Source organism: Sinocyclocheilus anshuiensis, unplaced genomic scaffold, assembly GCF_001515605.1.
Source record: "Sinocyclocheilus anshuiensis isolate Anshui unplaced genomic scaffold, SAMN03320099.WGS_v1.1 scaffold1144, whole genome shotgun sequence".
NCBI lineage: Eukaryota > Metazoa > Chordata > Actinopteri > Cypriniformes > Cyprinidae > Sinocyclocheilus > Sinocyclocheilus anshuiensis.
In genome coordinates this window covers 1,375,243-1,385,025 of record NW_015551101.1, presented here as the reverse complement: position 1 = coordinate 1,385,025, position 9,783 = coordinate 1,375,243, and the positions used below count along the sequence as shown (strand labels likewise).

Below are 9,783 nucleotides of genomic sequence, written 5' to 3'. Positions count from 1 at the left end.
ATATATATATAATGTTTTATTATTATTTTCTAGCTAAATGAGACAGGCTGTGTCTCTGAGATGTTCCCCATTTCATTCTTCATCAGAAGTTCAGAAGTGTATTTCATGCCACAGTCTCTTCATTTCACTGTATCAGTAACTGAAGAGGGGACAGGTTTGTAAAATGTAAATTCTAACATGTTTGCACGAAAACAAAAGAGCTCAATGCACTGATAAATCAAAAATTGTTCATACTTGATGGGTTGTGCTGAAGATTTCACCATTTTACCTTTTTATGTTTTCCAGACATCTCAGTGGAAAGGACTGAAAATGTGTTTTTGACCTATACTATTGGTAGCATAAAATTTATTGACCTGCCAGAGTTCTTTGAGAAAGGATCAGTCATACAAGCAAAGGTTACAGGGAATTAGTCTTTCTTGTTTCTAAATATATAAACAATCATCATTTTGACTTGGCTTTTTCATTTAATAATCTTTATCTGCATTTTGTTTGACTAATGTATGTCCTTGATGAGGTTCTGTTTTTCCACCAGGTTAAAGTTGAGTTCTCCAAAGGAACCCCATTTCCTTACTTTAAGGTTGTTGTTCAACATGACCTGTCTCAGCCTCAAGAACTTACCACAGACATCAATGGGTTGGCCCATTTCACAATTGATACGTCCCTTGCGATAAGTACATCTATTTATGTATCGGTGAGCTTATCATTTTTATGCATTGGCTATGTTAGTTTTGTGCTGCGTAGCAGATGCTGTCCATTCAAAACAATCTATAATAGATTAATTCAAGCATAGTACTGCTGAAATAAATGTTTCAGTTACGGTTGCAGTGGTGATATTCATTCACCAGTGCAAATCCTTAGGCGTTCAGTTATTTCTGCATTATCTTAATCAGTTGCAGCTGATTTTTCTGACTGTTTTATTGATCTGCTCCTGACAGGCATATGCTTCATTCACCAATCAGTTTGGTAGTCCATTCAACTTTGAATCTGCATACAAAACTCTGCAAATAAAATCCAAAGAAAGCCCAGAAAAAGCGAGTCAACTGGTTATAAAGTCTCTAGAGGAACCACTGAAATGCGAGGAGGAGATCTCAGTAACCGTGCAGTACACTATTGCTGGAGAGACTGTTGAAAGTGGTTCTGTTACCATAGTCTACCTGGTGGGTGCAGGAATTAAGCTGAACACTGCACAGACATTTTTGCATTCAGCTATTTAATTCGCTGTGCTTTTCACTTTTTCAGGTTTCATCCAGAGAAGAGATAGTCTACAATGGCTATAAGAACATTGAGGTGAAAGGCTCTGATGGAGTAGTGGAGGGAGAACTGATGTTTAAAGTCCCTGTTCGTGCCCGGATGGCTCCAAAGATGGAGTTTCTCGTATACTGTGTGCCGCCCAGTGAAATTGTACTAGCTGCTTCCAGAACATTTCAAATTGAGAAATGTTTTGTAAACAAGGTATGCTGGCTGAGTCCATTAAAATATGGAGATTGCATGTATGTAAAAGATGTAAGAATGTACAGTCTCTGAGTTTATTTTGCAGTAATGACCAGCTGACTTATTACATGCTACTCCCCAAATAAATGTGTATGTGAATAGGAAATGTTGAAATACTTATACCATTTTATCAATAAATTACTATTTTAATTATAAAATTCTTGCTAAGCTTAGTTGATTGTTTTTTAGCATTGTAATGGACGATTTCGAGGGAGACTTTGGTTTCAGTTATGTGGATGAGTGGATTGATAAACAGCATTGCCTTGGATGACAGCAAACATTAGGAAATATTAGATCTGAGAATCCTCTAAATGCCATATCAGAAGTATTCCTGATAACCGTGTAATAATTAGTCAGAGTATTTAGTAATGATTGGTTGAAATACTTTGATTTTGTTTTAAAATTAAAGACTGGACCACTGTGTGTCACAGGTGTCACTGCAGTTTTCTCCGACTACAGCTGTTCCTGGTGAAGAAAACACTCTCCAGATCTCAGCTCAGCCTGGTTCACTGTGTGGCCTCAGTGCTGTAGATCAGAGCGTCCTGATCATGGAGTCCGGGAAACGTCTAGATGCTGACAAAGTAATATATATTTCAGACCTGTCTTCAGTTTTGACACTTTTCACAATGAAATTCCAAAATCACTATTTGCTCCATCCTTCTGCAGGTTTTTAAGCTGTTGCCAGCCAGGCTTTTTCCATATGACATTGAAGATCAAGAGGATTGCTTTAATATTAGATCTATAAGAAGTTCTCAGTCTCTTCTTCCTCCACCTCCATATACACCAATGCCATCCTACCCTTACCCCTCAGAGAGTAAGGCAGATGCTGTCTATGCGAGTTTCAGGGTAAATATTTAAAATCTTGTTTCATTTAAAAGGTTTATTTTGATTAATGTTTTGAGACAAAAAATATACAGTTAGCATCGGAAATACTTTTAGTAACACATATTGTCTCTTGCCTTTTTACATTGTCATCTGGATAAGAACATGGGATTGAAGGTGGTGACAAATTTGATTATTAAAATGCCATCCTGTATTAAATTTAGAGATGCATTTTATCAGAGAATGTATGGTGGTAAGACATCTGTTTATTTTCTCTCTATATGTATGTACCATGGATGTGTTCTAAAAAATAAACTATAAAGTAAATGTCCTGTAAAATTCCAGGTTCTATGGGTTTTGTTCACCCACCATCTTATGGAGGCATGGCAGGAGCTATCCCAGGAAATGCTGGAGTTGGAGCAGGTCCAGTGGGTTTGCCAGGTGCAGTGGGTCCAGGGGCTGGAATGAGTCCAATGGGTCTAGGAATTCCAGTTGGAGCAGCTGGAGTTGCAGGTCAGGAATATGATTTTGCCACAGTTATAGTCTACATATTTCAGTTTTCTCCTACCTGAGTATTAGGACCCATGTAAATCTCGAAATGGCCTTAAACAATTACTAAAACTGCAACATGGTGCATTTTTAAATGTATGCAATTTTCATATATTGATTGCTTTTGACAGCACATCTAGCAGCTGTGTATGGGACAACCTTAGCATCTCAGGTTCAAAATTAACACTTGCCAAACACCAAATGCTACAAAAAAAAAAAACGGGCAGGTTGCGATAGCCAAGACTATTTTGACTCAATCCAATACACGCTGATAGTCAGCTGCTTTCAAACAGTCCTGTGCTTGTGTCCACGGCCTGTCTGAAGACTGTTAAAGGCTTAATTACAGCATGATTTGCAGCACTGAGCATTGTTGCAAATGGCGCTGCCAAGGCAGTGCTCTTGGCTCGCTTTCTGTATATTTAATCTATTCATATTAAACATATTGGGCATATTTAAACATAACATATTGGGCTGCATGTCTGTTAATTTTTCTCAAATGCGGGTGCGGGTTTATCAAACAAGACCAATGCAGGACTCTGTTCTGAAGTGTTGCGTGGGACTGTTTCCATTTACAGTTGTTTTTTTTGCTCACAGCAGTTTGTTTTCAGTGGCTCAGAGTGGCTCAGTTAACAGTAAATGCTGCTCCAAACAAACTCCATCGCTGCAAGTGCTGTGAGTTTGGGTCGTTTATAACATGCATTTGGGAACAAATGTGCCAGTTATCGTCCCAATTTTTTGAATTGTTAATGAAAATAATTTAGAATCTCTTGTCCCTCTTGAGGTTCACCATGCGGTAATACTATTATTATTATTATTATTATTAAATACTAATTTTTTTATTTTGCAGTACAATATAGGGTGGTTCAGGTTTTCATTGTTTATTCCTTTTGTTTTTTGCTGGTCAATACTACAGGAGGTATAGGAACTGGTATTGCTCTCACACCTCTACCCGAGGAAACCATTCGCACATTCTTCCCAGAAACTTGGATCTGGGAACTTGTTGAGGTTGGGTGAGTGAATAATAGGTTAAAAAGTCTGAAGGTGCCACTCCCTTAAAATATATTTGGTACTCGTTTGGTAAATGTTATGTTAATAAATACAAATGCTCTTCAGGGACTCTGGATCAGCTCAGGTTCCTGTCACGGTTCCTGACACTATCACCTCTTGGGACACGGAGGCCTTCTGTCTGTCCTCCAAAGGTCTGGGTCTGGCTCCTCCTGCTCAGCTGACAGTTTTCCAGCCCTTCTTCCTGGAGCTCTCTCTGCCTTACTCCATCATCCGTGGGGAGATCTTTGAGCTGAAGGCCACTGTCTTCAACTATCTGTCCAAGTGCATCATGGTGAGACTTCAGACCCAGTCTTATCCAATCATATCAAATATGGCACTAATCATGTGTGTTTGACTGACAGGTTAAAGTGACTCCAGCTCCTTCCTCAGACTACACTCTCAAAGCCTCCTCTGATGATCAGTATTCATCCTGTCTGTGTGCTAATGGAAGAAAAACCTTTAAATGGATCCTTACTCCTTCTGTTCTCGGTGAGTTTTCCAGTCTAAATCTTTTTTTTCAGTCTCTGTTGTCAATCTTCACGTACATGTCTTGTGTTGTAGGAGTCTTGAATATTACAGTCAGTGCAGAGGCAGAGGCGTCCCAGACTGTGTGTGACAATGAGATTGTGAGCGTGCCAGAGAGAGGACGCATTGACACGGTCACACAAAGCTTGCGTGTAAATGTGGGTAAAAACATATTATGCAAATACAATCAATCAATCAACATGTTTTTATATAGCACATTTAAAACAAAAAAGTTGACCAAAGTGCTTTTCAAAAAATTACTCAAATAGACAACACAATATACATCACTCTTCATTGTTCCAACACGTTGGGGCAATTATAGAGTTGTGTTTTCAGCATAGATTTAAAAATCTATTGAGTCACAGGATCTAATATGCAAAGGAGACTATTCCAGAGATGTGGGGCTGCCACAAAGAAAGCTCAATCTCCATGCTCAATCACATGTAAAAGCAAACTCTGAGATGATCTTAAAGGTCTAGCAACACAATGATGCTGTAACAGGCATGATATGTACTTCGGAGCAAGAGCATGCAAACCTTTAAAAACCATGATCAAAACTTTGTATTGGACTCTAAAATCAACAGGAAGCCAGTGCAAAGAAGCCAGCTTCGGAGAAACACTGGAGCTTGTGCCTGTCAATAGTCTAGCTGCACCATTTGCCCTAGCTGCAACCGTGAGAGCAGGCACTTAGACAACCCTAAATATAACGAGTTCCAATAACCCAATCTAGATTAAATAAAAGCATGAATCACAGTTTCCATATCATTAAAAGACAAAATTCTCTTCAATTTGGCAATGATCTGCAATTGATAGAAGCCACTTTTAACCATGGCATGCAATGCATTATTGCAAGTTATATTATCTAAAACTCTACCTTTACATTGCAGTCAAAGAACTAAAAAGGTTAAACTGTGCTAACATTAACCTGTGTTCCTCAGGCTGAAGGAATCGAAAAGACTAACAGCCACAGCTGGCTGCTTTGCCCCAAAGGTAATGGCTGTGCACTCATATATGCCATAAAAATGTTGTATGATAAAGAATTAATTGCTTTTGATTTGACTTATGAATTGCTTTTGTGCCTCCATTTACAGGGCAAAACCTCTTGGAGGAAGTAGAGCTGGCATTTCCCAAAAATATGATAGAGGGATCAGGAAGAGCTGCTGTTTCAGTGCTTGGTGAAGAAAAAAAGTCATACCTTTACATCAGTACCGTCTTGTGAATATTTCTGATGTAGAAATGTACAATCATGTCCTCTTGCAGGAGACATATTGGGTCGTGCACTAAGGAATCTTCACGGATTATTACAGATGCCGTATGGCTGTGGAGAACAAAATATTGCTGTTCTTTCTCCCAATATTTACATTCTGCAGTATCTGGAAAACACAGAGCAGCTCACCTCAGCCATCCGAGAGAGAGCCACCGGCTTCCTTAAGAGCGGTGAGATGCCATTCAGACGGATTTCATACTATTTCTAATGTTTTTCAGTACATTTAAGGAAAATAATCTGAACCAAAATATTGAACAGGGTATCAAAGGCAACTCAACTATGAGAATTCAGATGGATCATATACTACATTTGGAAAGGGAGAAGGAAATACATGGTATGAACTCCTGTTTTTACCTCATAAATAAACCATTACACAAAACCCAAATGTCCAGCAAAGAATATTGTTTTAAATCAAAAGATGGTAATATCTTAAAAGCCACATCACAAATCTCCAGATGAGTCTGAATAAATGTATTAAATTGAATTCAATTAACAGGCTGACCGCATTTGTGCTGAGGACTTTTGGGAAAGCACAGTGTTACATCTTTATTGACCCCCAAAAAATTCAGAATTCAAAGCAATGGCTGATACGCCACCAAAGACCAGATGGTTTATATGAGAGCAGGGGAAAACTCTTCAATAACAGAATGAAGGTAAAAACTATTACAAGGCATTACAAATATTTATATAAATCAGTGAACTTAGTCATTTTCCACTATAAATATCTACATTAATTACATAACATTTCTAAAACAAGATATATTTATTTTAGGTACAAAATTGTTAACATTTGTAAGTTGTTGTTCCATTTGTAAATTGTTGGTATAATGAAGCAAAATGTGTATATGCTTGCTTAAAATGATGAAAGGAAAAAAATAAAAATAATATAGAATAATTAAATATATTATCTGAAAATAAGTCTTAATGATTTCAGCAATTTTGGTTTTCATTTTCATTTGCCTTGTTATAAGAAGTCAAAATTGCTTATTTAAAAATGAACACTTTCATAATAGATGCCTTTATTTGCTATCTGTGTATTTTAGGGGGGTGTAAGTGATGGTGTGACCATCACTGCCTATATAACTGCATCCCTACTCGAGCTGAACACATCAGTTATGGTCAGTACGGTCTATGTTGTCAAGCACAAACTGTACTATTTTATAAGGCTCTTATATATTTGTCACCTGCACTGTTTCTGTTGTAGGATCCTGCTGTGAGCAAAGGTCTGTCATACTTAAAGCGTTTTGTTGGTGATATCCGAAACACTTACACCACTGCTCTGCTCGCCTACACTTTCAGTCTGGCTAGAGACACGCACACTCGACAGCAGCTTTTCAAGAAACTGGAGGATGCTGCTATTTCAGACGGTAAGAGATTTGTTTCTGGCTACTTTCTGTTGTCTTTTATGACTGTAATGTTTTTTTGATTGTTTGTTTGGTTTTTTTTTGCTTGTTGAGTTACTGTCTATTTTGTCCATGTGTCCTAAAGGGTCTCATCTCCACTGGTCTCAGTCTGCATCTGCTGATGACTCTGATTCTCTGGCAGTGGAGATCAGCTCATATGTGCTGCTAGCTGCTCTCACTGCAGATTCACTCACTTCAGCTGATCTGGGCTTTGCTAACAGGATTGTCAGCTGGCTTGTGAAGCAGCAGAATGCCTATGGAGGATTCTCCTCCACACAGGTGACTCAAACTACTCAAATCAAACACATGATTGCTGAATAATGGGTAAAAGTCACATTACTGAACACATTTGTTTCTCAGGACACAGTGGTGGCTCTTCAGGCTCTGTCTTTGTACGCCACCAAAGTGTTCAGCTCTGATGGCTCCAGCACAGTGACTGTACAGTCAGCAGCAGACACTCACCACTTTGATGTCAATCAGGACAAGAAGTTACTGTACCAGGAGAAGCAGCTGCAGAACGTTCCAGCCAAATACAGCATTGAAGCGAAGGGCTCAGCCTGTGTGTCTGTGCAGGTCTGTGAAGTGCAGCAAAACAAATTAAAACCACATTATGATGATAGCTTAAAGAGATGTCCTAATGTTCTAATCCTAATGTCCTAATGTGACTCTCTTCTAGATGTCTCTTTTCTACAATATCCCCACTCCCAAGGATTCTAAGGCATTACAAATCTTTGCTAAGACTGGGGCACTGTGTCAGAGCGGGACAGGACAAATTCTGGATGTCGTATTAGATATTATGTAAGAGCAGATTCTGATTTACACCTTCAGTGTTAAGATTTAATTATTTACTTGATTATTGCAAATATTCTATATTTTTATATGTTTTGTTATCCGTTCAGATATACAGGGACACAAGACAGTTCTAACATGGTCATTGTAGATATGAAACTCTTATCTGGTTTCAAACTAGTGCCCTCTTCCCTGGATGCGGTAAGGCCGTTTAATTCAGCATCCATGACAGTAAATGCTGCACATTTCCCCAAATCTTTTCTAATATTTTAGTTTGCACTAACAATGTTTTTCCACAGTTAAAGAAATCAGTACATCGTGTTGAATCCAAAGATGACCACGTGATCATGTATCTTCAAGAGGTGGGAATAACATGTATGGTTTATAATGACAACCAGTGTGATTAAAATAATTAACTATAAAATCTGTTTTGAAACCTTATATAATATAGCAAAAATGCTGTACAATATCATATCACTGATTAATCTAATGTAATTTGAGTTTTATATGTTTTACAGGTTCAAAAGTACATGCTCTTCCGCCAAACACTACGTACTAAACAAATCTTCTCAGTTAAAAACCTCAAGCCAGCGGTTGTAAAAGTCTATGATTACTACCAGACCAGTAAGTCTAAATTACTCAGCACTTAATTATTTCTAGACGTTTAAGTCTTGGCATCATTGCAGCTTTTTTCAATTTTGCTTGCAGGTGAGCGGTCTGAAGCAGAATACTTTAATCACTGTGCCTGAGGAAGGATACCACAGAAGAGACAACAGATGTCTTCACACCAATTAAATATGTTACTCTGCGCTATTATATTGGATTAGCATAAATAATTATGAATATTTTTTTCTGTCATGACAGCTCTCGGAGGGATTGGCATGGTAATGTACATGACAATGTTAATGTGTTTGGTCTTGATGGAATAGATCTGCTATGCTGCTGCTTTAGCAGAGCAAGTACCGAGACTTGCTTTTGCCAATTACATCCACAACATGCTGCTGTGAGCATGTAAGAAATACTGCTGCTGCACATATAACATATGAAATAACCCCGATATAGCAAACATGAATCACCTCGTAGCAGATCTATACAGGTGGAGCTGGGGAAGGTAGGGGGTTCTGAAGCTTGCTGCAACTGCTACAGCAAGCACTAGCCAAGTATTTGAATGTTGAGCAGCGAGCTTATTGGCTGCTAATACAAAAAGGACCAATCAGCTGCGCCATGTGATGATGTCATTATGTCAGATTGAGTGACCTATCGGACTGTGCCATCTAGAGTTTCATATATATATATATATATATATATACACACACACACATTGCCGTACATGTATGTAAGCTCATTTTGCTCATCTATGGGCTTTATAAATTTAGAAAAATATTATGCTTGTTAGTTGTTAATATGCAATAACACTGTCTCTTCGCAGCAAATATAAATGCTTTGATTATTGTATATCAATCTCTGAGACTTTATGAAAAGAGCAAGTAAAATTTATCATTCTGAAAAGTCTTGTAAAAGTGGCCCATCTGTGTTCTTTTAGATGATTTCCACATCTTTCAAAAAAAAAAAGTAAATTAACGTCCTTGTCCTCATATTAATTAATATGCTCATATACAAAGCCTCATATATACTAATGCTAGTAATAAGGTCATGCTAGAGCAAACTTTAAGTTTTGAGACACATGTCCATAAAAATAAAAAAAAAGTTATGTCCATATACGTGTTATTTAAGGATTGTTTATTTACTATTATATTATTTCTTTATTTTGAATGAACTTTATGTTCCATTTTCAATTTAATTGAGGTAGTATTAAATTTAATTATGTACTTTTTACATTTTATTAATTTTTAATTCTATTTAGCTTTTATTTTGTTAGTTTCTTTTCTG

At 37.6% G+C, this 9,783-nt stretch overlaps 1 protein-coding gene across 3 annotated transcripts in view; it reads left to right on the top strand.

Moving 5' to 3' along the window:
• The window catches only part of a2m2b (alpha-2-macroglobulin 2, member b), an 11,776-nt gene extending 3,019 nt beyond the window's left edge, over positions 1 to 8,757 (top strand). The window contains exons 9-35 of one of the 3 annotated variants that reach the window (XM_016452916.1): positions 34 to 154; positions 286 to 395; positions 533 to 691; positions 936 to 1,157; positions 1,240 to 1,452; positions 1,923 to 2,072; positions 2,158 to 2,337; positions 2,476 to 2,566; positions 2,659 to 2,826; positions 3,776 to 3,872; positions 3,976 to 4,201; positions 4,272 to 4,398; positions 4,471 to 4,592; positions 5,373 to 5,424; positions 5,526 to 5,609; positions 5,695 to 5,871; positions 5,960 to 6,035; positions 6,198 to 6,354; positions 6,745 to 6,819; positions 6,906 to 7,068; positions 7,190 to 7,383; positions 7,465 to 7,677; positions 7,781 to 7,902; positions 8,004 to 8,094; positions 8,193 to 8,255; positions 8,412 to 8,517; positions 8,602 to 8,757. In XM_016452916.1, coding sequence (XP_016308402.1) covers positions 34 to 154; positions 286 to 395; positions 533 to 691; positions 936 to 1,157; positions 1,240 to 1,452; positions 1,923 to 2,072; positions 2,158 to 2,337; positions 2,476 to 2,566; positions 2,659 to 2,826; positions 3,776 to 3,872; positions 3,976 to 4,201; positions 4,272 to 4,398; positions 4,471 to 4,592; positions 5,373 to 5,424; positions 5,526 to 5,609; positions 5,695 to 5,871; positions 5,960 to 6,035; positions 6,198 to 6,354; positions 6,745 to 6,819; positions 6,906 to 7,068; positions 7,190 to 7,383; positions 7,465 to 7,677; positions 7,781 to 7,902; positions 8,004 to 8,094; positions 8,193 to 8,255; positions 8,412 to 8,517; positions 8,602 to 8,642 — 3,600 coding nt within the window. In that variant the 3' untranslated portion in view covers positions 8,643 to 8,757. Of the gene's footprint in view, positions 1 to 33; positions 155 to 285; positions 396 to 532; positions 692 to 935; positions 1,158 to 1,239; positions 1,453 to 1,922; positions 2,073 to 2,157; positions 2,338 to 2,475; positions 2,567 to 2,652; positions 2,827 to 3,775; positions 3,873 to 3,975; positions 4,202 to 4,271; positions 4,399 to 4,470; positions 4,593 to 5,372; positions 5,425 to 5,525; positions 5,610 to 5,694; positions 5,872 to 5,959; positions 6,036 to 6,197; positions 6,355 to 6,744; positions 6,820 to 6,905; positions 7,069 to 7,189; positions 7,384 to 7,464; positions 7,678 to 7,780; positions 7,903 to 8,003; positions 8,095 to 8,192; positions 8,256 to 8,411; positions 8,518 to 8,601 lie in introns of all 3 variants that reach the window. The other 2 variants (XM_016452915.1, XM_016452914.1) reach the window with 2 other exon arrangements.
• Positions 8,758 to 9,783: the final 1,026 nt, after the last annotated feature.